Source organism: Malaclemys terrapin, chromosome 5 (assembly GCF_027887155.1).
Source record: "Malaclemys terrapin pileata isolate rMalTer1 chromosome 5, rMalTer1.hap1, whole genome shotgun sequence".
Lineage (NCBI taxonomy): Eukaryota > Metazoa > Chordata > Testudines > Emydidae > Malaclemys > Malaclemys terrapin.
Genome location: NC_071509.1, coordinates 21,282,697 through 21,309,255, shown reverse-complemented (window position 1 = coordinate 21,309,255; position 26,559 = coordinate 21,282,697). Strand labels below are relative to the sequence as shown.

The 26,559-nt window shown below is 43.0% G+C and overlaps 1 protein-coding gene across 3 annotated transcripts in view; it reads right to left on the bottom strand.

The window, feature by feature from the left end:
• The window catches only part of RGS12 (regulator of G protein signaling 12), a 180,449-nt gene that overhangs the window by 59,272 nt on the left and 94,618 nt on the right, over nucleotides 1-26,559 (bottom strand). For all 3 annotated transcript variants that reach the window (XM_054030685.1, XM_054030686.1, XM_054030687.1), the window contains 2 exons: nucleotides 12,072-12,241; nucleotides 751-843 (listed from right to left, as the gene is read on the bottom strand). In XM_054030685.1, the coding sequence (XP_053886660.1) occupies nucleotides 751-843; nucleotides 12,072-12,241 (263 nt within the window). The remainder of the gene's footprint in view (nucleotides 1-750; nucleotides 844-12,071; nucleotides 12,242-26,559) is intronic.

The following is a 26,559-nucleotide window of genomic DNA, read 5'->3' as shown; positions in this document are numbered from 1 at the left end:
CTTATGCACTAAAATAGGCTTTCAAGGCAGATTATAGAATCCTCATCATTGGAGGTTTTTAAGAACAGGTTAGACCAGAAGTGAGCAAACTACAGTCCATGGGCCACATCCAGCCTGCAGGACTGTCCTGCCCAGCCCCTGAGTTCCCGTTCAGGGAAGCTAACCCCTGGCCCCTCCCTTGCTGTCCCCTCTCCCCCACAGCCATGCTGCCGTGCGGGGAGTACTCTGGCCCGCTGCTCCTGCCGGGCTGCGTGGCTTGCACCTACCCACCTCCCAGGCTTTCCAATAAGCCAGTCCTGCTGCTCTGAGCGTTATGGTAAGGGGGCGGGGAGCGGGGAGACTGGATAAGGGGCAGGAGGCTCTGGGGGGCAGTCAAGGGACAGGGAGCAGGGGGCGGTTGGATGGATGGAGGTTCTGGGGGGGTGTCAGGGGATGGGGGGCAGGGGGGTTGGATACAAAAGTAGGGTGTCCCACAAAATAAAGACTAAATAAGGACTCAAATAAGGACTAAATGGAATAGAAAGGCCTTTCACAAAGTCCTAAATAGAACTATAATTGGATTCTAGGAGATACTCTCATGGAACTGAGATCCCCAGGAGAGACCCCTGAAACAAAATGACTGTGTCCCCAGCCCAGCTCAGATAGAACTTCAAGACGAAGACCAAGAACAGTCCAAATTATCTCAATTGTCTTGGAGGAGACCAGCTTTTAGCTAGCAACTTTATACCTGAATATATAGCATTATTTTACCTCTTTTTTGTCATGTGCAGGTACATGGTTAAAATATTCACAGGCCTGCCAGAATAAAATATTTTCTTCACTAAATTCTTTCCGTAGAAATTCCTAGGAGAAAAAAATAAGCATATAAAACACATGTCACAAAATAAAGACAAGTTGCTTACATTTTAAAACAACATATTTATAGGGGGAGAAGAGGGGAGGAGAGGTTGGAGTTTGCATAATGTTGGGATTTTTTTTTAAGTAATGAAAATATTATTATTGCTTTCAGAATCAGGCCTTTTTTAAAAACAATTCCTAAATTTAAGATCAGATTTGCCAAACACTGACCCTTTCCATTTATTTAGAACATGTTCAATTTGCAATACTGAATCAAGTTACAATCAACATATTTCAATGTACGAAGACTGTTTAGAACTTTGCATTGTGAAACTGGTTCACAGACTAATGAACAGGATTTTAATAAGTATTTAAATAATTTTTAGTTATACTAAAATAGTTACACTGTAGGGAAGTTGCTTATCTTTAACTGACATTCTAACAGGATACCATGGAGACAGTGAAAATGTTTCCCTAGAGCGCACTTTTTAATCATGTAAGTGGTCCTCACTTATATCCTTTGCTAGTTGCTTAAATTGGTATCAGCCTTATTATATTTTTTAAAATTTTTAATTAGAATAAAACCTTTCTGAATATAGCACTTGAGGCTGCCACTTTGCTGAAAAGAAAGGTAATTTGTGACATTAGCAGTGTGAATGCCCAGTAGAAGAGCCTGTGAAACCAATTTCCAACCTGATTTAATAATAATTCTTTATCATAAAAGAATTAATATTTAAAGAGTTTAATTCTTAAATATAAACATTTATTTTTGACTTTTAAACCAATATTAAAGCACATCAGAAACTGGTTTACAATATATTCAATGGTTCCCACACTGCATAATTTTTCAATAAGACTAATACTGAACTCAGAAAGATTTAAGAGTCATTTAAAACTAAAAAGAAAGTCACTCTTTATACACAAATGCTGAGAACTTTAGGCTGCTAGGCTGAGCAAAATAGGAGCAATAGCAAGAAATGAACATCCAACTAAAGACAATGCACTTTTTTATATATTAAAAAGCATTTTACTTTCACCCCCTCCCTCTGGATGGGTTCTTTGTTAATGTGTTCATTAAACCGTTACTCTATTTAGGATGAAAAGAAGTTCTAGTTTGTGCTTATTTAGCCAGGACATTTTTTATTTTTATTTCCTAATATCAAACGTATAACCCAGAGTTTGTGTATGAAGAGAAGGTTAGTTACTGCACAGGGTGAGTGAGGTTCTTTGAAAAGGATGGCCCTATAGGTGCTCCAATTCAGGTGTTGGTGCATCCCTGCGCCTTTGATTGGAGAATTTCAGCAGCAGTGTCCGTCCGGGTTGTGCATGGGCTGTCCCTGTCTCGCGCTGTTATCGGCAACATATAGTTCATGCGACCCAACCCCTCTCAGTTCCTTTTCAGTCTGGAAATTGAACTCCGAAGTAGAGGGGAGGAGAGTGGGTAGTGGAAAACCCCCAGGGACACCCATCTCAAAGAACATAAGTTACTGCATAGGCTGAGTAACCTTTTCTTCTTCTTCTTCTTCGAGGACTGTCCCTGTGGGTGTTCCACTTCAGGTGACTGTCGAGCAGTGCCCTACATTGGGTGGAAGGGGTTTCAGAATTGCCTATGTAAGTGATAACACTAAGATATAGCAATGCATCTGATCTTGAACTCTGGTCGATTGTTTAGTGTTTTGTAAACATGTGTACGGAAGCCCAAGTGGCTGCTCTGCATATGTCCAGTAGCTTTTCTAAACAACAAAATCATGAAGTTGAAAGGGATCTGGTAGAGTGAGTTCTGATCCCCGATGGGGGTTGCAGGTTCTTTTGTTGATAACGGAGGTGGATGCATCCAGAAATCCATTTAGATGGTCTCTGTGTAGAGATAGTGGAGCCTTGTAGCCATTTCCCGTAGTGGAAATGAAAAGCCGCCGAGATTTTCTGAAAGGCTTACTTTTGTCAAGGTAGAACGCTAGTGCACGCCTGACATCTAGGGTATGTAATACTGAGTGTTCCCTGAATGTTCCCATCAGGTTTAGGGAAGAATGGGGAAAGATGGACTGGTTGGTTTACATTGAAGGAGGGAGATTCTTTAGATAGAAATTTTGGGTAGGGTCTTAGTGCGACCTTGTCCTGAAAAAAGATGGTGTAAGGCGAGTGTGCCAGGAGGGCCCCTAACTCACCCATTCAGCGGGCTGATGGGATAGCCACTAAGAACACCACTTTAATCGATAGATGTATCAGAGAGCATGTTGCTAAGGGTTCAAATGGGGGTCCGGTGAGGCGACGTAACACTAAGTTCAAATCCCAAGGCGGAGTAGGTACATGCACTTCGGGGTAAACTTTCTTGATACTCGTAAGGAAATGTTTGGTGCTCGGATGGGCAAATATCAATGTCCCATTGATCTTGTGGTGAAAAACGGTAATAGCCACAAGATGGACCTTCATTGAGCTAATGGAGAGCTCCCTGATGTCTTTAGTCTCAAGATATAGTCGAATATCAAGGGTAGGGGTATGGAAATGGCACTAATATATTTGTTCTGGCACTGTATGTGGAACCTCTTCCCTTTGTGAAAGTAAGTATTGTGCGTGGTTGTCCTTCTACTGTTTAGCAATAGGCCTTTAACCCAGTCCTAACAGGCTAGCTTGTCATGATGGAACCATGTTGGAGCCATGCTTTCAGGTGAAGTCTCTCCAGGTTCAGGTGATGAACCCAGCCGTCATCCTGTGATAGAATGTCTGGCAGAGGTGGAAGAGTGCATGGTGAGCTTACCGCCATCCGCAATAGGTACAAGTACCAAGTCTGTCTGGGCCATGTTGGGATTATCAATATCACTTTGGCATTGTCAGTATGTATTTTGTGTATCACCCTTGATAACAGGGGGATCGGAGGGAACGCATATAACAGGTATGCATCGCATTGGAGGAGGAAGGCATCCCACAGGGATTGCAGCCCCAAACCTGCTCTCGAGCAGAATTGTGGGCATTTGTTGTTCTGGGATGTTGCAAAGAAGTCGATGGATGGGTGACCCCACAGTGTCTGAATATGTTTTGTAGGACCATGTTATTTAGTTCCCATTCGTGATCCTGGGAAAATTCTCTGCTCAGCATATCCACTGTAGTATTTTGATGACTGGGGAGGTACAAGGCTGAGATAGTATCAGAGGGGTAGCCATGTTAGTCTGGATCTGTAAAAAGCAACAAAAAGAGTCCTGTGGCACCTTATAGACTAACAGACGTATTGGAGCATAAGCTTTCGTGGGTGAATACCCACTTTGTCAGATGCATGTAGTGGAAATTTCCAGAGGCAGGTCTCACAAAGAGACCACCTGCCCCAAATCATGTGGTGTTGTAGATGGGCTCCCCAGCCTATCAAGGAGGTATCGGTTGTGATTATTATTAAAGATGGAGTCTGAGTGAAAGGGACTTCCATGCACACATTGTTGGGTTGTGTCCACCAGCGTAGAGAATCTTTGACTTTGATCAGCATTGCAAGGTGTCTATTTAGGCTGTGTTTGTGTGGTATGTAGATGATTCTTAGCCAGCCCTGAAGATAGCATATGTGAAGACGCACATGTCATACCATAATTTTGGTTGCTGCCATATATCCTAATAGTTGGAGGCAGGGTCGTGCTGATATGTGAGGACTGTTCAGTGACAAAGAGATGAGGTTGGTTAGAGTGATGAATCTGTTCATTGGTAATGACTCTCTGGCTTCCAGAGACTCAAGATGGGCCCCAATGAAGTCTAACTTCTGTACGGGATTTAGAGTTGATTTTTGTATGTTTTTCTGTAAACCCAGTGTCAGGAAGAGGTTGAGTGTCCTGTGTGTAACGTTGAAGGCATCTGTCTATTAAAAGCTCCCACTCAGGCAATCTTCCAGATAGGGGATTATTATTACACCTTGTTTGCAGAGATGCACTGCCACCTCCGCGAGAATTTTGGAGAACACTCATGGTGCCATCAAGAAACCTAAAGGCAGAACTTTGTATTGGTAATGTTCTGTTCCCAGAGTAAATCTGAGAAACCTCCTGTGAGCAGTGTGTATGGTTATGTGGAAATAGGCATCTTGGAGGTCGAGAGCTGAAAACCAGTCCCCCTGTTCCAGTGCTGGTATTATTGTTGCTAGTGTGACCATCCGGAACTGTTGGATCCTTATGAATCTGTTGATATTTCTGAGGTCTAGAATAGGTCTCCATCCTCCATTCATTTTCTGGGTTAAGAAGTAGTGGGAATAAAAGCCCTTCACCCTCTGTGTTGAGCTGGTACTGGTTATACTGCGCCCAGAGGTAACACATGGTTTACTTCCTGCCATAGAAGCTGTTTGTGAGAAAGGTCCATAAAGAAGGATGGGGAGAGAGAGTGAGTAGGGGGGGATGGAGAAGAATGGTATTGCATAACCTGTATGGATTATTTCAAGGACCCTTTTGTCTGTGGTGAAATCCACGCTGAATAGAAAGGAGTCAAACAGTGGCCAAAACGGGGGATGGACGATGGCATGGTGGGTGGGGGAGGTTGCTCGGACCCTCAACCAAATCCTCAAAATTGTTGTTTAGCAGAGGACGGCTGAGATATAGATGATTGAGGCAGAGGTGGTCGACGCCTCAAAGGTCTCTGCCTGTCACTGTGTCTCTGTTGAGCGTATGGGGCGATCCTGTGTGCTGGTAGGGAGAATATGTACCCTGTTCTCTTTTGATTTCAGGTGTGTATATCCCCAAGGTGCAGAGAGTTGCCCAAGAGTCCTTCAGGGTGTGGAGGGCTTTGTCTGTCTTCGAAGCAAACAGTTTCTGGCCATCAAAGAGGAGGTCCTCCACTGCAGACTATACTTCCCTGGGGAAACCGGACAAATGAAGCCACGACACTTGGTGCATAACAATGGCAGTGGCTGTGATCATGCTGCCAGGGCTGCCACATCTAGGGATGCCTGTAGGGAGGTTCTGGCCAGAAGTTGACCCTCAGTTAAGAGGGATTTGAATTCATCCCTTTTATCTTCTGGAATATCATTAATAAATTCTGCAAGTTTGAAGTAGTTTATGTGGTCGTTCTTTGCCATCAATGCTGAGTAATTGGCAATTCAAAATTGCAAGGTTGCTGAAGAGTAGGCCTTCTGGCCAAAAAGTTCTAGCCATTTCCACTCCTTGGCCTGGATCTGTATCGATGTTGTCTATCATACTGGTTGACGACCAGAGAGTTCAGTGCAGTGTAGGAAAATAAAAAAATCTATCCCTTTTGAGGGGACATAATACTTTGTATCAGCTCTCTTGCAGGTGGATGTTATTGTTGCCGGAGTCTGCCATATGGTTTTGGCTGATTCCATGAGTGCATCATTTATCGGAAGCACTATTTTTGAAGCCAATTAAGTTTGCAGAATATGGGACTTTGGGACCTCCTCTAGCGGGATCTTCAGGCAGTTCGCAACTCTCCAGAAGAGTTCTTGAAAGTGTTTGAAATCGTCCACAGCTGAGGCATTATGGCTTTGTCTGGGGAAGAAGAGGAAATATTGGCAGGTGCTATTGTGTCCTGTCCCAGGGCTTCCTGTTGTTCCTCAAAGCTCTCCTCAATGGGCTCTGTAGCCACAGAGGATGGTGGGAGAGACCTAAGCCTTTCCCTGTACAGACTTAGGGGCTTGCGATATTGCCTCAAGTATGCCACCCTGATGTCCCAATAAGGCCACTGTGTGGGGAATGGCATAGGTGGAGGCATGCCATGACAGCTGTGGGTGTTGGGACCAGGATGAGGTCTCAGCCATACAGGTGGTCCTACTGCGGAAGTAGGTTGGACAGGAGAGGAGTGGTGCAATGAGAAAACACCCTCCTCCTCATTATCCAGACTGGCTAACCTAGTGAGGAGGGCTTTAAACTAGGTTAGACGGGGACAGGTGAGCAAAGCCCACAGGTAAGTGGGGAACATGGAGACCTGGGAGATGGGTCAGAAACAAGAGGGAGTGTGGGCTATAATGGCAGAGAGAAAGGAGGGTCAGGGCAAAACTGGGAGGCAAGATCGAACCAGTATCTTAGATGCCTATATACAAATGCGAGAAGTATGGGTAATAAGCAGGAAGAACTGAAAGTGCTAATAAATAAATACAACTATGACATTGTTGACATCACTGAAACTTGGTGGAATAATACACATGATTGGAATGTTGGTGTGGATGGGTACAGCTTGCTCAGGAAGGATAGACAGGGGAAAAAGGGAGGAGGTGTTGCCTTATATATTAAAAATGTACACACTTGGACTGAGGTGGAGATGGACATAGAAGACGGAAGTGTTGAGAGTCTCTGGGTTAGGCTAAAAGGGGTAAAAAACAAGGGTGATGTCATGCTAGGAGTCTACTACAGGCCACCTAACCAGGTGGAAGAGGTGGATGAGGCTTTTTTTAAACAACTAACAAAATCATCCAAAGCCCAAGATTTGGTGGAGATGGGGGACTTCAACTATCCAAATATATGTTAGGAAAATAACACAGTGGGGCACAGACTATCCAACAAATTCTTGGACTGCATTACAGACAACTTTTTATTTCAGAAGGTTGAAAAAGCTACTAGGAGGGAAGCTGTTCTAGACTTGATTTTAACAAATAGGGAGGAACTCGTTGAGAATTTGAAAGTAGAAGGCAGCTTGGGTGAAAGTGATCATGAAATCAGAGTTTGAAATTCTAAGGAAGGGTAGAAGGGAGTACAGCAAAATAGAGACAATGGATTTCAGGAAGGCGGATTTTGGTAAGCTCAGAGAGCTGATAGGTAAGGTCCCATGGGAATCAAGACTGAGGGGAAAAACAACTGAGGAGAGTTGGCAGTTTTTCAAAGGGACACCATTAAGGGCCCAAAAGCAAGCTATTCTGCTGGTTAGGAAAGATAGAAAATGTGGCAAAAGACCACCTTGGCTTAACCACGAGATCTTGCATGATCTAAAAAATAAAAAGGAGTCATAAAAAATGGAAACTAGGACAGATTACAAAGGATGAATATAGGCAAACAACACAGGAATCCAGGGGCAAGATTAGAAAGGCAAAGACACAAAATGAGCTCAAACTAGCTACAGGAATAAAGGGAAACAAGAAGACTTTTTATCAATACATTAGAAGCAAGAGGAAGACCAAAGACAGGGTAGGCTCATTGCTCAGTGAAGAGGGAGAAACAGTAACAGGAAACTTGGAAATGGCAGAGATGCTTAATGACTTCTTCGTTTCAGTCTTCACCGAGAAGTCTGAAGGAATGCCTAACCTAGTGAATGCTAATGGGAAGGGGGTAGGTTTAGCAGATAAAATAAAAAAAGAACAAGTTAAAAATCACTTAGAAAAGTTAGATGCCTGCAAGTCACCAAGGCCTGATGAAATGCATCCTAGAATACTCAAGGAGCTAATAGAGGAGGTATCGGAGCCTCTAGCTATTATCTTTGGAAAAGCATGGGAGACGGGAGAGATTCCAGAAGACTGGAAAAGGGAAAATATAGTGCCCATCTATAAAAAGGGAAATAAAAACAACCCAGGAAACTACAGACCAGTTAGCTTAACTTCTGTGCCAGGGAAGATAATGGAGCAAGTAATTAAGGAAATCATCTGCAAACACTTGGAAGGTGGTAAGGTGACAGGGAATAGCCAGCATGGATTTGTAAAGAACAAATCGTGTCAAACCAATCTGATAGCTTTCTTTGATAGGATAAGGAGTCTTGTGGATAAGGGAGAAGCTGTGGATGTGGTATACCTAGACTTTAGTAAGGCATTTGATACGGTCTCGCATGATATTCTTATTGATAAACTAGGCAAATACAATTTAGATGGGGCTACTATAAGGTGGGTGCATAACTGGCTGGATAACCGTACTCAGAGAGTTGTTATTAATGGTTCCCAATCCTGCTGGAAAGGCATAACAAGTGGGGTTCCACAGGGGTCTGTTTTGGGACCGGCTCTGTTCAATATCTTCATTAACGACTTAGATATTGGCATAGAAAGTACACTTATTAAGTTTGCAGATGATCCCAAACTAGGAGGGATTGCAACTGCTTTGGAGGACAGGGTCATAATTCAAAATGATCTGGACAAATTGGAGAAATGGTCTGAGGTACATAGGATGAAGTTTAACAAAGACAAATGCAAAGTGCTCCACTTAGGAAGGAACAATCAGTTTCACACATACAGAATGGGAAGAGACTGTCTAGGAAGGAGTACGGCAGAAAGGGATCTAGGGGTTATAGTGGACCACAAGCTAAATATGAGTCAACAGTGTGATGCTGTTGCAAAAGAAAGCAAACATGATTCTGGGATACATTAACAGGTGTGTTGTGAGCAAGACACGAGAAGTCATTCTTCCGCTCTGCTCTGCTCTGGTTAGGCCTCAACTGGAGTATTGTGTCAAGTTCTGGGCACCGCATTTCAAAAAAGATGTGGAGAAATTGGAGAGGGTCCAGAGAAGAGCAACAAGAATGATTAAAGGTCTTGAGAACATGACCTATGAAGGAAGGCTGAAAGAATTGGGTTTGTTTAGTTTGGAAAAGAGAAGACTGAGAGGGGACATGATAGCAGTTTTCAGGTATCAAAAAGGATGTCATAAGGAGGAGGGAGAAAACTTGTTCACCTTAGCCTCTAAGCATAGAACAAGAAGCAATGGGCTTAAACTGCAGCAAGGGAGGTTTAGGTTGGACATTAGGAAAAAGTTCCTAACTGCCAGGGTGGTTAAACACTGGAATAAATTGTGTAGGGAGGTTGTGGAATCTCCATCTCTGGAGATATTTAAGAGTAGGTTAGATAAATGTCTATCAGGGATGGTCTAGACAGTATTTGGTCCTGCCATGAGGGCAGGTCCTGCCATGAGGGCAGATGACCTCTCGAGGTCCCTTCCAGTCCTAGAATCTATGAATCTATGAAAATCCTCTTCCTCACTGAAAAATGGAAGGGCCACCAGTGAATCAGGTTGGCCTGGTACCGTGTACACCAGGGAATACGTCAGTGCTGAAGCGCGGGTATTCAGGTATCGATGATACCAATAAGTCCTTAGGTTGCAGGAAATGGTGTAATGCTAATGGTTTCGGCGCCAAAGTGGTCGATGCCGATGGCGTCATTGCAGCTGTGGATGTCAGTGCCAATGCCTAGGTGCTCTGTGTTGTCAGGTGGTGGCACCATACACCACAAGGAGAGTCTCGGTCCGCGTCTTTCAGCAGTTCCACCGGTACCACAACAGAGGAGATGGGCTTTTGTTTGCCTCTTGACTCAGAGACTGCCCACTTGGGTTTGGCAGATGGTACGGTGTGGGCAGTGCTGGAGAATCCTGGTGCCTCATACATACTCAGCCACAGTGTGGTCAGTACCAAGGATATCGAATAAGCCGGAGACCACTTCTTTTTTGGTGGCTCTTTTGAGGGAGAAGATGCTGTTCTTTTCCTTGTTACTTTTTAGGAGGGTATCTGCTGGCCAGAATGAGATGCCAGGCGCAGAGACTTTTCCATAAGGATAAGTTTTAGATGCAGAACCTGTCCTTCCTGGTGCAAGCTTTTAAGTTGCTGCAGTGAGAACACTTTTGTGGGATATGTGTCAACCTAAGCATCGGACACATTAAGAGTGACCATCCAATACCATGATAGCTTCCTGGCAGGAAAGGAAGCACTTGAAACCCAGTGAACCGAACTATTGTAAGGGTAGGAAATAATTTTTTTTTTAAATTGAGAAAAATAGAGGAGGAAGAAAAAGGGTAGGTAAATCTAACTAGTAAACAAACTACTCTAACTATTCTACACAGTAAATAAAGGTATCAGCTATCACACTGCTGGGAGCTCTATCTCAGGCCGAAGGCGGTTGAGAAGGAACTGAGGGAGATCAGGTCGCAGCGCAAAATAGGCACTGACAACAGCGCAAGACAGGGACAGTGCATGTGCGACCCAGACGAACACTGCTGCTGAAATTCTCCAATCAAAGACGCAACAGGAAGTGGAGCACCCACAAGGACACTCCTTGGAGAAGAACTGCAGCTTGTGTGCATGCATCAAGGACTCTGCAAGTCAGGTGTGTGCAAAACTATGCTCTTCAAACTTAAGCCCTGGAGGATTAGCACACTGTACTTTCTTATTTTAAAACAACAGGACATATTACTTTGTAATGGGATGCTAGGGAGACAGAAGGTGTACATTTTGTCGTTAAAGGCTCAGCAGATCTCTACAATGACTTCTCTATTACTCATGAGAATTAATCATTAAGTCCATACATAGATTCAGATCTCTCCTTTATTTCCTGATGTAGCTATACACAGACGCTGTAGATTCTGCTTTTTCTGTCTGGCTATCTTCTGATGTCATTTTGCAAACTCTTTCCTAGTACAATTACTTCATTTAGGTTAAGCAAATTAGAGAAGATCACTCATAATTTTATATAAACATTGCAAAAATGTATTAAAGAAATTTCCATTAACTGGTAAAAATGTTCATCATTTCCACAAATCTTTTCCAGAGATCCTAGTTGTTGCTAGGATAATTAAAAGCCCAAGGAACAGAAAGGACTGTTTTGGATGGGAAGGGTTTTTCCCTGGCTTTCTGCAGAATTTAACACCCCCTCCTTAAATTTCTATCTAGTTTGCTTGTGAAAATAGTTTTGACATTAACTTATTTTCTTGATTCAGATCTGTGTTCTGCATCAGACTTTGTGTGACTGTGACCAAGTCAAATAAGTGCCTCATGATTTCCTTATTTTTAAAAAGGGGATAACATTACATATTCCCTCACAAGGGTGCTGTGAGGTTTAATTCACACTTGGGAAATGCACTTGTCCAGTATAACTAGACAGACTTGCACATCATTTGAAAAACTTCCATGTGGATAAAAGAAAGTTTAGATCATGGAAATAGCTGAATAGTCTATCAAGTCTTTAAAATTATTTTTTACAACTGTAAAAATATTATCTTGCCTACGGTTGCAAATCCAGTTGAATGCCACTGACATAGGAGATATGGAAGCCTTACTAAATATTCAGACACAAAGGATAAGAGTAAAATTTTCATTGCCATCAGCTAAAAGAGTATTGGACATCCATTGTACTGCAGTATGTAGGAACCTGCAGATTTTCTTTAAACTTGGTCCAGCTGAAAAGACAGTTTAGTTTTTGCTAATAAATACGCTTGAAGTGTCAATCCTTTTGTGTTGCTATGATCTCTTAACTCTAAAACCTAAGGATAGTGCCAAGAAAAACAGAAAACAATCACAGGAAAAAATCTTTGCAGTGATATTAGATGTTTTGGAAGCCCCCGTTCTTGCCGCTCACTACTTACAGAGAAAAATCGAATGCCAACAGGATCCTGAAGAAGGCGTTCAAATGAAACGGCCCAGCTTGCAACTCTTCTTTCTCGGAGTCGTCGACAGCTCTGTACACTGGGAAGACTAGCATTGCTACTGAGGCTATTATCACTGATACAGTCTTTTAAATCACTACTGTTTAGCTCTGTTGAAAAAGCACAAAGACACCTGCCAATAGAATTTTTTTTTTCTATTCTCCACTCAGTAGTAACTTTTTAGTAGGCTTTTCATGACACTTATTGATGTTCACAATAACGCAGACTTCACAAAACACTCTTCGCTCTTTTAGGACCAACTGCACTGAAAAATAACCTTCTCTCAAAATTCTTTCCTATCCAATTACAAAGATAATTAACTATTGTAAGGGCAATAATCCACTTCTTTGAAGCAACTACTGCCTAGAGCACCAAGGGGCCAGGAGCAGGGGAGACAGTCTCCAATCCCCACTACTCTGAACCAGAACTTTGGACACATATGTCCCAAGAGTACCTCACACTTTCACGATCATCAGGGGGGCTGCAGTTCTCCACAGAATTTCCCAGTAGGAATGGTCCTTTAAGAGGAATCCATAATTCATCAGGAAGTGTCAGTAACGCCATGCAGCAAAGCCTTATGTGCTGTTCCAAGCTCTATGAGTTGATTTGTGTGGTTGGGATACTGACTACTGAATATGGAAAACGAGGGAAAGGATGCAACTGAGGAAGGGGGTAGATAATAAATCGGCCCCAGAGGTACCTTCTCATCCTTGGACAGCCAGAGTATTGCAGTATACGCTCCAAACTTGGTCAATGAACTTTCTGACACTAGCAGAGACTCACCCCTGCTCTATATACAGCAGCAAAAGAACTGCAAGAAACCTTGGGGCCCCAGTGACCTCCAAATCCGTGTGGGGCAAATAACCCATAGTAAGGGTCTTCTTAGAGGCTGCTACTATTCAGCCTCCCCTTCTTAGGGGATGCTGCATTCTTCTTAACGTGATACTGCCCCTAAAAAATTCTCTGGAAGGCTAATAAGGAACAGTAACCTAGTTACTACAATATTCAAGTGTTTCTAAATAGAATGTTTCCTTACAAAGGTAAGAAGTACAGCTAAAAATATTTTCTATCTGAACTTAGGAAAAAATGAATATTTAAAATAAGAAACCACTAGTCCAACTACATACCACAAAACAATGTTGACAAAATATTCTCATTACGCCGCAGATATATATAAACTATGTTAAAGGCTGTAATATGATGTTGCTGTGATTTAAGAACACCAAAAAGGGTAGCTGCAACTACAGAGGCTAAGAAAGGATAGGTGTTGTTCATTGCAAGGATGAACTTGTAGGTGAAAAACAACAACAATAACCCCAGTACACCTAACAAACATACCTAACAAACAAACTTAGGCCAATTACACCCACCTTCAAACAAAAATAAAAAAACAATACAACCCTTGCAAGAGTAAAAATATTGCAGGCAAAAGTCTTGCAGCAGAGTGGGGGCTATCCAGTTTATTGCACTCCATGTAGCACATATGATTATCTGCCTCATATGCAGGAGCTGTAGGTGTGCATGTGGTGCAAGTTGCTCATGTCCCCCAGAAACATAGTACGGCATCTTGAAGCCAGAGTAGCTGAACTAGAATAGCTAAGGGAGACAGAGAGGTACTCAGAGGAGAATTTCAGAGACACAATGAAGCGGTCCCATCCCCAGACTGACAGCCTCTGTGCTGTTAGGGAGGATGAAAGACTTGGGGAAGGAACACATCAGGCTGGAGAGGAGGGAAATAATCCCATCGTTGGGACCCTCCTTCCAGATGATGTCATGGTATCCTCTCACACTGAGGATATTCCTTCTGGAGAGGAACTCCAGTTAGGAAGAACAAAGTAATACTAATCGGGGATTTGAATATTAGATATATGAATAGTTGGCATTTTGATAACTGGGAGAACCTCATGGTAAATTGCCTGTTGAGTATCAGAGGGGTAGCCGTGTTAGTCTGAATCTGTAAAAAGCAACAGAGGGTCCTGTGGCACCTTTGAGACTAACAGAAGTATTGGGAGCATAAGCTTTCATGGGCAAGAATCTCACTTCTTCAGAAGCTTATGCTCCCAATACTTCTGTTAGGCCTTGGCTACACTTACCAGCTAGTTCGACGGCTGGAAATCGAAGTTCTGGGTTCGACTTATCGCGTCTAGTCTGGACGCGATAAGTCGAACCCGGAAGTGCTTGCCGTCGACTGCGGTACTCCAGCTCGGCGAGAGGAGTACCGCGGAGTCGACGGGGGAGCCTGCCTGCCGCGTGTGGACCAAGGTAAGTTCGAACTAAGGTACTTCGACTTCAGCTACGTTATTCACGTAGCTGAAGTTGCGTACCTTAGTTCGAATTAGGGGGGGTAGTGTAGACCAAGCCTTAGTCTCACAGGTGCCACAGGACCCTCTGTTGCCTGTTGAGTGTGAAGGTTGCAGATCTCAAGAGACATCTAGACAGATTTTTGGGCAATGCTGTGGAGGATCTGGTGGTTGTGGTAACATGCAGGTACCAGTGATATAGGGAAAAGAAGAAAAGATGTCCTGGAGGTCAAACTTTGGTTGCTAGGTAAGAGATTAAAGTCCAGGACCTCCCTGGTAACATTCTGTGAATGCTTACAGTTCCATGCATAGGGCCAGAAAACAGGCAGAACTCCAAGGTCTCAATGTGTGTATGAGACAATTGTGTAGGGAGGAGGGTTTTAGGTTTATTAGAAACTGGGACCCTTTTGGGAAAGGAGGAGCCTATGCAGGAAGGATGGGCTCCACCTAAACCAAAATGGAACCAGACTGCTGGCATGTACAATTTAAAAGGTTAAATGTTAAATTATAGAGGATTTTTTAAACTAAGGGCTGGGGGAAAGCCAACAGGCACAGAGGAGCATATGGTACGGACAGAGACTTCCCTTATGGATAAATTTATTAAAGAGGAACTCTATATAAAGGAAAGAAGTTGGTAAAGTACAAATAGTAGACAGTGATGAAAGAAATTAAACATGAGAGTCCCATTTAAATATAACACTTGAAAGTAAGCAACTGAAGATTGATAAAATGTACACGTGCTTATATACAAATGCTAAGATGGAGTGCGTAGTAGTAAATGAGGATAATGATGTAATAGGCATCACAGGAACTTAGTGAAATGAGGATAATCAATGGGATACAGTAATACCAGGGTTCAAAACATACAGGAATGACAGAGTAGGTCATGCTGGGGTATGTGAAAGAAAGCATAGAGTCAAATACAATAAAAATCTTAAATGAAATCAAACTGTACCACAGAATCTCTATGGATAGAAATTCTATGCTTTGAACAATAAGAGAACAGCAGTAGGAACATACTACCAACCACATGGTCAAGATGGCGACAGTGACTGTGAAATGCTCAGGGAGATTAGAAAGATTAACAGAAAATGCAATAATAAAAGGGAATTTCAACTATTGTCATATTGACTGGGTAATGTCACCTCAGGATGTAGAGATAAAATTTCTAGACACCATAAATGACTGCTTCTTGGAGCATCTTGTCCTGGAACCCACAAAGGAAGAGGCAATTTCTGATTTAGTCCTAAGTGGAGAACAGGATTAGTCCAAGAGGTGAATACAACTGAACCGCTTAGGAATAGCGACCATAATGTAATTAAATTTAACATCATTGAAGGGGGGGAAATTCCAAAGAAACCAAACTTCAAAAGCATTTAACTTCAAAAAGGAGACCTAAACAAAATGAAGAAGGTAGTTAAACGGAAATTAAAAGGAACAGCTGAAAGGTCAAATAGCTGCAAACTGCAAGGGGACTATTTAAAAACACAGTAACAGAGGTTCACAATAAATGTATACCCCAAATAAAAAAAAAGCACTAGAAGGACCAAAAAAATGCCCAGGTTTAAGGAACAAACCTATATATTAAGGACTGCAATATCCAGTGGGAAGAGAAAAAATTCTTAATCTAAATGTTACCCAGTCTAATAGGGTTGAGAGTTTAGACTGTGTGCTTACATTTTATTTTATTTTGGTAACGAACTCTGATTTTTTGCCTATCACTTATAATCACTTAAAATCTATCTTTTGTAATCAATAAACTTGTTTAACTGTTTATCTTTACCAGTGAGTTTGCCCAAAGTGTGTGGTAAATCTGTTTAGAGAATGCACTTTCCATTGATGAAGTGCTGAACCAATTAATATATTTGCACAGCTCATCTAGAGCAGTGCAAGACGGTATATTCCTGAGGTACAAGGCTGGGAGCTGGGAGCTGGGGGGATTTGGCTGGTGCCTTTCTCTGCGTGATTCATGAGGGGCTCTGAGAGCATTCATGCAATCTAGCTCATTGTGGGACTCCACATGCAGTTGTGCTGAGCAATAACAGTTTGCTGCTTGTCACTAGCAAAGCATTGTGAGAGACAGTCCAGGTTGGAGAGTTAAGGGGGCACAGCGGTCCCATGGTCCCAGGCTGCGCACCGGGGACCCCGTCACAGTATTCATCCAAGAGTTCTGAAGGAACTCAAACATGAAATTGCAGAACAACTAACTGGTATATAACCTATCACTAATGTAGCTAATGTAATGCCAATGTTTTTTTAAAAGCTCCAGAGGCAATCCTAGCAATTACAGGTCAGTCAGCCTAACTTCAGGACCAGAAACACTGGATGAAACTATACTAAAAGAACAGAATTATCAGACACATAGATGAACATGATATGTTTGGGAAGAGTCAATACGCCATTTGCAAAGGGAAATAATGTCTCACCAATCTATTAGAATTCTTTGAGGTGGCCAACAATCATGTGGACAAGGGTGGTCCAGTGGATAGTGTACATGGACTTTCAGAAAGACTTTGACAATATCACCAAAGGCTGTTAAGCAAAGTAGACAGTCATGGGATAAGAGGGAAGGTTCTCTCATGGATCAATGACTGGTTAAAAGACAGGAAACAAAGAGTAGGAATAAAGGGTCAGTTTTCAGAATGGAGAGAGGTAAATAGCAGGGTCCCCCAAGGATCTGTACTGGAATCTGTGGTGTTCAACATATTCATAAATCATCTGGAAAAGGCAGCGAAGTGTGAGATGGCAAAATTCGCAAATGATACTAAATTACTCAAGATAGTTAGATCCAAAGCAGATTACAAGGAGTTACTAAGGGATCTCACAAAACTGGGTAACTGGGCAACAAAATGACAGATGAAATTCAACGTTGATAAATGCAAAGTAATGCACATTGGAAAACATAATCCCAACTCTACATACAAAATGATGCAGTCTAAATTAGCAGTCATCACTCAAGAAAGAGGAATGAACAGAGGGTAAGCAAAGAGAGGGAGTTTGCCTTGAAGTTATCGGAGAAGAGCTATAGTGAGTGCTCTTGAGGTAGGTGCTGCATTGGGGGGCTGTGTTTTGAGTCGATGGGGTGGATATCTGAGTATGTCTGCTGTGACCATCAGTTTGACTAGTGTTTGACTGGTGCTAGTTGCAGAGACTGCTTGACTGCGTGTTTGTTTGTTTGAAAAGTGTGAACTAGGAGTGCTTTGTTATAGGGAGGCCTTGAGTGGTGGTTGACTGAAGTGTGAACCAGAATTAAGAATGGTCATACTGGGTCAGACAATGGTCCATCTAGCCTAGTATCCTGTCTTCTGACAGTGGTCAATGCCAGGTGCCCTAGAGGGCATGAACAGAACTGGTAATCTTTGAGTGGTCCATTCCCTGTCACTCTTTCCCAGCTTCTGGCAAAGAGAAGCTAGGGACACCATCCTTGCCCATCTTGGCTAATAGCCATTGATGGACCTATCCTCCATGACTGTATCTAGTTCTTTTTTTGAACCATGTTATAGTCTTGGCCTTCACAACATCCTCTGGCAAAGAGCTGACTGTGTGAAGAAATACTTCCTTTTGCTTGTTTTAAACCTGCTGCCTATTAATTTCATTTGGTTCTTGTGTTATGAGGAGTAAATAAACACTTCCTTATTTACTTTCTCCACACCAGTCATGGTTTTATAGATTTCAGTCATATCCCCCCTTAGTCATCTCTTTTCCAAGCTGAAGAGTCCCAGTCTTATTAATCTCTCCTCATACGGAAGCAGTTCCATACCCCTAATCATTTTTGTTGCCCTTTTCTGAATCTTTTTTAATTCCAGTATATCTTTTCTGAGATGGGGTGACCACATCTGCACGCAGTATTCAGGAAGTGGGCGTACCATGGATTTATATAGCGGCAACATGATATTTTCTGTTTTATTATTAAGGCTCCATGAGGTCACGGATTCCATGACTTTCCGTGACCTCGGTGACTTCTGCAGCAGCCCAGTGCAGCTGGCTTGGGATCTGCCTGAGCAGCTCGGGTAGCCCTTGGGCCAGTCAAGCTGGCTGCTGCTGGGGCAGTCTTAGGCCCCTGCTGCCCCCTAGCAGCAAGAGCTGGCGGGGGGGAGGGCTCAGGGCTGGGCTGCAGGGCGGTACTTACCGGGGAGAGGGCTCCCCGGAAAGGCGACAGGAACTTCCCTCCCTCAGCTCCTAGCTCCATGTGCTGCCTCCGCCTGCAGGCACCGCCCCCGGAGTTCCATTGGCCACGGTTCCCGGTCAATAGGAACTGGGATTTGGGCCACAAGAACCATCTTAAAATAGTCCCAGAATTGTAAATCCTTACAGATTTTATTAAAACAATTCAGATTATTTCAGAAAAGGAAATTTTAACTATTAATATGAATGAATATTCCAAAACAATTAACCTGAAAGTTCCTTTCTAATCCCAAATACATGCTCAGTCAGTGTCCTTCCAAAATCTGCACAGATTTCTGCAATGGTTTCTGTTAATCTGAAAACATGGGACAAGATTTTTTTTCCAGAAGTATTAATAAGTGCCTCTATTTATTTTACTTTACTGTGCTGCAATCTGTTTCAATGACTGGGATTAAGGTAATCTCAGAGTAGAGTTGGTGTGAATTTACAAATTAAAATGACTTTGCTTTGCACAGATCTCTGATGGAGGTGTGCAGATGGCAACTGTGGGTCAGCTAGAAAGAAGAGTCTGAGATTTGTCTGCTCAGTGCACAAAATAAACATTCTGTAGTACACTGTCTCCACTAGTTCTCTTGTGGTGTCTCAATCTGAATCCTGTCTCCTTACCCCTCCCCAAATGGTTTCTGAAAGCAATACCCACAGTTCCTCTCAAAACAGTTTTGGGAGGGCCTTCAGAATTCCTCATTTTATCCTAGTCCCTGCTTTCATGTTTGCAAGTGCTGGCATAGGCGCCAGGTTTGTATAATTTTTTATGGTGCCCAGAATGGGTTCAAGCAGAGCCATCCCGTCCGTAGGATGGAACGGGGCAATAGCCCCGGGCCCCACGTTTTGGGGGCCCCCACGCTTCAGGGGGACATAGGGTCCAGGCAGAGCTGCCCCATCCATAGGACGGACCGGGGCAACTGCCCCAGGTCCCGCACTTCAAGAGGACGTGGGGTTCAGGGTGGGCAGGGGCTTAGCAGGAGGCCTGGCGCCGGCAGCAGCGAGCAACCCGGCCACCTCACCTCCCCATTCCACCCCTTTCCCCAAACCCTGCCCTGCCTCTTTCTGGCTTCTGCACCCACCCCTGAGTGAAGCCAGGAGCAGGCAGGGCGGTGTGGAGCAAAGCTGGCCGGGCTGGGGCCGGGTCGCTCGCTGCTGCCGGCGTCAGGCCCCCTGCTAAGCCCCCAGGCCGCCCTGGACCCTCCGTCCCTGTAAAGCGCAGGGCCTCCCAAAGCGCAGTAAGCCCAAACATTGGTGGAGCCAGGCCCATGTTCCTAAATATTGGTGGAGCATGGCCACCACGGGCCCATATAACTCGCCGCCTAGGAGTGTTGGTTCTTTGTTATACCTAGCTACTGCCTCCAAGGACTCCATTTCCACTTTGTATACACAAACCCTCTTGGCTAGGCACATCTAATTACATACTCTAGTACTAAGTCAGATTCATCTTTCAAATTCCCTCCCCAAATACTCCACTGTGACACAAAAGTTCCTTGGCAAAGGGTCCCCTAATCTTTGCAAACAATTCTCACCTCAGACATGACAAACTCATTATAACAAACAAATGTCTTACCGTATATTTATCCATAAGGAGTCACATGCAAGGTATCAACAGAAAGCTTATAACTTGTTAAAAGTCATAATCATTGTGAGATGTATGTAAATTTAAGGACTAATGTATTTATACTGAAAGCATGCTTTATGGACTTTGGGGGGAAGTTAGGCACATGGGGATAATATGTCTCAGTGATGTCACTCTACCCTGAAATACAATAGCCTTGTTCAATCCCAAGACTATCAATGGAAAACCATCAGAGACAACTGTAAACAATCAAAACCTCTTAAATGTAAGAAAGGAACATTACAACAAGGCAGGAGTTTTGCCCTGTCTATAAATAGAAACCAATGACTGTTTAAATATAATAGAGAGGAGAGGGAAGTCCTCTGAATCCTTTCATTCAGGAGACAACTTGTGGAGAACATCAAGTTCTCATAAAAAATTGGTTCCTGGTTCTGTGAAGCCAGTCAGCTCTGTATGAGACTGAACTTTGGGGGATGGGGGGAAAACTACTTTAATAGGGTTCCGTTTTATGGTTTTGTTTTGTATTGCAACCATTTGTTTCCACCACACTCTCTTGTTTATAACTAAATCATAATTCTTTCTTAAATAAATCTACTTTTGTTTAATTATAAAATTGCTCACAAGTGCTGCGTGGTTTACAGAAGAGGTGATTTAAGGTGGTTTAAGGTTTTCTTAAGTACATCAGAAGCACGAAGCCTGCCAATCAGTGGGCCACTGGACAATCAAACTGCTAAAGAAGCACTCAAGGAAGAGACGACTGTTGTGGAAAAGCTAAATGAATTCTTTGCATCCATCTTCACTGCAAAGGATGTGGGGGAAGAGTCACATACATGAGCCATTCTTTTTAGGAGACAAATCTGAGGAACTATCCTAAATTGAGGTGTCAGTAGAGGAGGTTTGGGAACAAATTGATAAATTAAACAGTAATAAGTCACCAGGACCAGATGGTATTCGCCCAAGAGTTCTGAAGGAACTCATATATGAAATTGCTGTGTTATATAACCATGTTATATAACCTATTACTTAAATCAATTGCTGTACCAGATGACTGGCAGATAGCTTTTGTTACACCAATTTTTAAAAAAAGGCTCTAGAAGCCACCTTGGCAATTACAGGCTGCTGAGCCTAACTTCAGTACCAGGCAAATTGGTTTAAACTATAGTAAAGAACAGAATTATCAGACGCACAGATGAACACAATCAGTTGGGGGAAGATTCAACACTGCTTTAGTAAAGGGAAATCATGCCTCACCAATTGATCAGAATTCTTTGTGGGGGATCAACAAACATGTGAACAAGGGTGATCCAGTGGATATAGCGTACTTGGACTTTCAGAAAGACGTTGACAAGGTTCCTCACCAAAGGCCCTTAAGCAAAGTAGACAATCATGTGATAAGAGGGAAAATCCTCTCATGGATCAGTATCTGATTAAAATATAGGAAACAAAGGGTAGGAATAAATGGGCAGTTTTCATAATAGAGAGCAATAAATAGCAGGATCCCCTAGTATCTGACTAGAACCAGCACTGTTCAACATATACATAAATGATCTGGAAAAGGGGTAAACTGTGGGGTGGCAAAGTTTGAGGACAATACTAAATTACTCAAGATAGTTAAGTCCAAAGCAGACTGCGAAGAGTTACAAAGGGATCTCACAAAACTGTGCAACTGGGCAAGAAAATGGCAGATGAAATTCAAAGTTGATTACAGCAAAGTAATGCACATTGAAAAACATAATCCCAACTCAAGCAAGAGATCTTGGAGTCATTGTGGCTACGTCTCTGAAAATGACTGCTCAATGTGCAGCAGCAGTCAAAAAAGGTAACAGAATATTCGGAAACATTAGAAAAGGGATAGATTATAAAACAGAAAATATCATAATGTCGCTATATTAATCCATGGTACTCCCACACCTTGAATATTGTGTGCAGTTCTGGTTTCCCCATCTCCAAAAAGATATATTAGAATTGGAAAAAGTACAGAGAAGGGCAACAAAAATGATTAGTGGTATGGAACAGCTTCCATAGGAGGAGAGATTAAAAAGACTGGGACTGTGCAGCTTAGAAAAGAGACAACAAAGGGGGGATAAGACAGAGGCCTATAAAATCATGAATGTAAAGAAGGTGAATAAGGAAACATTATTTATTCCTTCACATAGCACACAAACCAGGGGTCACCCAATTACATTAATAGGCAGGAGGTTTAAAACAAACACAAGGAATTAGTTCTTCACACAACACACAGGTGACCTCTGGAACTCATTACTATGGGATGTTGCAAAGGCCAAAATGTAACTGGATTCAAAAAAGAATTAGATAAGTTCATGGAGGACAGAAACATCTATGGCTATTAGCCAAGATCGTCAGGGATGCAACCCCATGCTCTGTGTGTCCCTAAGCCAACATTTCTCAAATGCAGCCACGACAGTCTCCTGGGCAGTGATGGGGGGGGGGGGGGGAGCAAAGCATTGGCCCCTCCCACTCACTCCTTGTTGCTCCTGGATGTGCTGCCCTGCACTGCTTCTGGAGAGAGGTGGAGCACAACGCTGCAGGAGTTAGGTGAGTTCTTGACCCACCTTGGAGAGACAGAGTTTGGGCAGCAGTCTCCAGCGGTGGGACTTCAGGAGACTAGCCGTAGAGCCCCAGGCTCCAACCGCAGGGGAGTGGATACTAACCGCCCATTCCCCCGGCTCCAGCCAGGTGGCCCTGGCCTCCAGCTGTGGGACTTCAGCCTCCGGCCCCTGGTTCCAGCTGTGTGGCAGCAGGCGCTGGCCCCCGGCTCCAGTCCCAAGCTCCGGCTGTGCAGTGAAAGGCGCTGGCCCCAGGTACTGACGACCCCCAGCCCCAGGTGCACGGCAATGGGCTCCAACCACGGGGCTTTGGGCGCCAATCCCTGGCTCTGGCCATGGGGCAGCAGGTGACACCTGGCTCTGGAGCTTCAGTTGGCCTCTGGACTGCAGTTCCAGCCATGTGTTGGCGGATGCTGGCACCAGGCTCCAGCCACGCAGACCCAGCGCTGATCCCCTGCTCTAGCTGCATGTCACTGGCCGCGGGCGCTGACCCACAGCTCTGGCTCTGCGGCAACGAGCTCAGATACCTGGCTCCAGCTACACAGTTCCTGTCCCCAGCTCTGGGCTCTGGCACAGGCACTGAGCCACAGCCCTGGCCACCTGGCAGCAGACACCAGGCCCTGGCTCTGGCCACGCAACAGTGGGCCTCTTCACCCATCCCCATTGCCACTGGCCCCTGGCTGCCTCCCACAGCCCAGCATCCACCTCCTTCCCTCCCATTGTCATGAACCCGCACTGCCTCCCCTTGCCCCACATCCATCCCACCATCGCCTCTGGCCCCCCGCTACCTCCCCCTTTGCTTCCCCTCCCCCATCCAGGGCTTAATGGGTCCTGGGGCTTACTGAAAAAAATGATATTAACAAACATGCAAGTATCCATTTTTCACAGCAGACTTAGTAGCTATCCGTGAAAAATGATACTTGTATGTTTGTTAACATCATTTATCACTTTTCACAGCCTCCCAGGAAGCTACTAAGTGTGCTGTGATATTAACAAATATACAAATTTCACTCCCCAAGGGGGAAGCAGCATTATTTTTACTATTGAGTCTGCCAAAAAACCCTACAAATATACATTACAATGATTTGGATGTGCATCTGTGCATATTTAATTGTTTTTCCTAAAGTTAATTAAGCATTTCAGGAAAAAGTGTCAGTGCGGCCACCGGTGAGAGTTGGTGGCTGCACTCTGAGGCCACCAAAAAATTGGTTGTGAGAACCCCTGCCCTAAGCTTCTAACGCTCAGAAGGTGGGAGTGGATGACAGCGGATGGATCACTTGATAAATTGCCCTGTTCTGTTCATTCCCTCAGAAGCATCTGGTACTGGATACTGTCAGAAGGCAGGATACTGGGCTAAATGGACCATTGGTCTGACCCAGTATGGCCATTCTTATGTTCTTATTTAAAACCAGTAAAGTGGGGCACAATGTTCCTTTGGGACAGAGGATCACAAGGGAATGATTCAAAGTGACTCATGAACTGGGATGAATCTATTGTCAACCTGCAAGGTGAAGAAAGGGCTGGCATAGCCCCAAGGAGACTGCTTGATTTCCTGAAAGACTGGTGACCTTAGGGAGCTGACACCAAGCCAGGCACAGGCAATACTCTCTCAGGCTGGAGACAGGGGGTAACAAGGTGATTCTCAGTCCTGAGTGCCGCCAGAACAGTGACACACACACCATGCTTTTATCTCCATAATGGCTAGCATCTGACTCATTTTGGCTCTTCTGATTGAAACCAAAGATTAACCGTTTGTTGAACCTAGGAATCCTAGGACACTTCTCTGAAAAAAAAATAGTAGGCTTGAGTGATCAAAGTTACTCTTTGCCTTTGTCCCAAAATTTCTTAAAATGATTATTTTCCTCTAGTCCCTCACAGACATCTATACATACTTATGACATTCAAATATGCTTTGAAATGACTGTTCATATTGGCCACACCCAGAACCCAACTAGTTTCTTTACATACTTACCAACTATTCCTCTCAGCCTTCTTTGTCCATGAGTTAGTATGCTCCAGGACATTTTTACACTGCATTTTATTTCATCCTATTCTAGGACCACTGCTATCATCTCTCAAAGGAGCAATTGTAGTTTTGTTCCTCATTTTCTTCCAACAAACAAAAACAATTTTTTCTTTTATTCTTTAACTCCCACCCAGACGACAACAGTACTTGAATCCATACTATGGACAAATTTTTTTTTTTAAAGTCTTATTCAATTTGCCACTTTGGTTTTCTATACTGAAATCTGAATAGATGATACAAAACACAGAAACCTATTAACCTTAGCAAATGAACAACATGTAAGCAGCTGCACCACAATGCTGACACTAAAACATGCCATTGTCTAAGGGGAGAAACAGAAATCGATCTATAAAACATCTAGCAAACTAATTCTCGCTATGGCTTAAAAGATAGCACACATCATGATATACCTATAAGAAGTTTCCCAATTTTTCAATAAAAATAAAAATTAAGAGGAGAAATCTGCCACTCCATGGACAGGGAGTCTGTTTCATTTTATTTTCTTGATTACATACGTATGTGACAGACTGGCCAACTTACTCTACACAAACCTAAATCCTACATAGGAAGTATGATACACCTTTTGAGTTATTTTTGTTTTGTTTTATTTACAAAACAGATTGCTATTCCAAAGAATATGCATTGTTCTTATCAATTAAATATTGAAAAGTGTTAAAAAGATAATCTGGCTTTGAAAGCTCTGATTTAAACCTTACAAAAGAATAAGGTCAGAATATATTTCAGTGATGATTTATTTGTATGCATCCTTTAATAAAATCTACAATAATATTTCAGACAACAAACTTTTTTATAATGAGCAGCTCAGCACATTCCTGGTAATTACTAAATGCCTACAGTCGCAGGATGAAGATATTCTATATAATCACTCAAGACATTACCTGGATAAAGCTGATAAGAGCCACTGTGGTGCCACTTAACCAAATACTTCAAACCATTCACTGAAAACCATCCTTCTGAATCCATACCAAATTCAGCTGTAATTCCCCAAGGCACATTGGGTGAAGATTCTTTCCTCAGTTTGGGACATTTTTCCTTTGTAACTTCTTCCTGGATAAGGTAAGCTAATGTCTTTTCCTCCAACAATTCCTATTAGCCTTTTACATACTTTTGAGAAAACTGATTCTTTTCCCTCATGGCTTCAAGCTGAGGAAACCAACAGTATACTTAACACAGAGCACTATAAAATGCTACATAAATAATTTAAAGAAAAGACCTTTCACCACTGTTGCTAAAGAAGCTTTAATTATTTATGTTACAGTGGAATCCATCTACTGTAACTGTGGACTAGTGGTATAAGAACTAAAAGATAAGTCATAGGTCTGTTAGAGGAGACAATTCATCAGCTATTTGCAACTTTGAAACACTATTCTTATCTATTTTTTTTTTTTTTAGAATTGTCACATTTTTATTGCATCTTCTGTGGTTGTGTTTTTAAAATGTAATTCTATATTATTTTGCAGTTGTAAACATTCTAAGCTTTCCAAACAGATTACTTATGAAAAAATAAACTAGTTCTGGTGATGAGAACAACAAAGCAGCATCCACAAGCAGCAGCAATTACAGTGAAATGCTTTAGAAGAGCTCAAAATGTAAAGCTTAAACATTCACATACTTTCAAAGAATAGTAATTGCATGTAATAATAGACACTCACTTTGTGGAACCAATCTGAGGGGGGTGTGGCAGGTCAGAAATTACATACTTCAAAATTCTGAAGTGTTAAATTACCTCACCTACTGTCTGGGTATTTCAGTGACCAATAAATGC